Source organism: Nestor notabilis, unplaced genomic scaffold, assembly GCF_000696875.1.
Source record: "Nestor notabilis isolate BGI_N333 unplaced genomic scaffold, ASM69687v1 scaffold27688, whole genome shotgun sequence".
NCBI lineage: Eukaryota > Metazoa > Chordata > Aves > Psittaciformes > Psittacidae > Nestor > Nestor notabilis.
The window spans coordinates 254-754 of record NW_009939109.1 but is presented as its reverse complement, the minus strand read 5'-3'; the positions used below and the strand labels follow the sequence as shown (position 1 = coordinate 754).

Sequence of the window (501 nt, the reverse complement as noted above, 5' to 3'; positions counted from 1 at the left end):
CCAAGGCACGGGCAGGGGACACAGGGACATGCCCCGAGGGGGAGAAGCTGCACAGCGACAGCGGGGTCTTCCTCGACACCCACAGCCTGCAGGAGCCCCACCAGCCCAGCAAGGGTAAGCACCCACCACCTGCAGCACGTTTGTCCCTCAGTGTCATCAGGATGCAGTTGGGGAGCACCCGTGTTCATGGGTTGGTGGGGGTCAGGGTGCGTCTGTCCCTGGGGAGCATCCGGATGGGGTTGTGGTGCTCTCGGGATCACTCGGATGGATTTAGGCACTATCTTGTCCCAGGGAGCATCCATATGGGTTTGGGGTGCCACCATGGTCTATGGAGCACCTATATAGGGTTGGGGTTCACCTGCGTGGGTTGGGGAGCACTCATGCCCCAAGGAGCACCCAGGTGGGGTTGGGGTATGCCTGCAGTCCAGGGAGCATCCTGATGGGGTGAGGTGCACATTTGCACCAGGGAGTGTCAAGGAGCACCCGTGACCTGGGGAGGAC

General features: G+C 62.1%; 1 protein-coding gene across 1 annotated transcript in view; it reads left to right on the top strand.

Annotated features, from left to right (window-relative positions):
* The window catches only part of LOC104409736 (tumor necrosis factor receptor superfamily member 16-like), a gene marked incomplete at both ends in the record, with an annotated part of 366 nt that extends 252 nt beyond the window's left edge, over positions 1-114 (top strand). Inside the window, one exon of the mRNA XM_010019692.1 lies at positions 29-114. Coding sequence (XP_010017994.1) covers positions 29-114 — 86 coding nt within the window. The remainder of the gene's footprint in view (positions 1-28) is intronic.
* Positions 115-501: the final 387 nt, after the last annotated feature.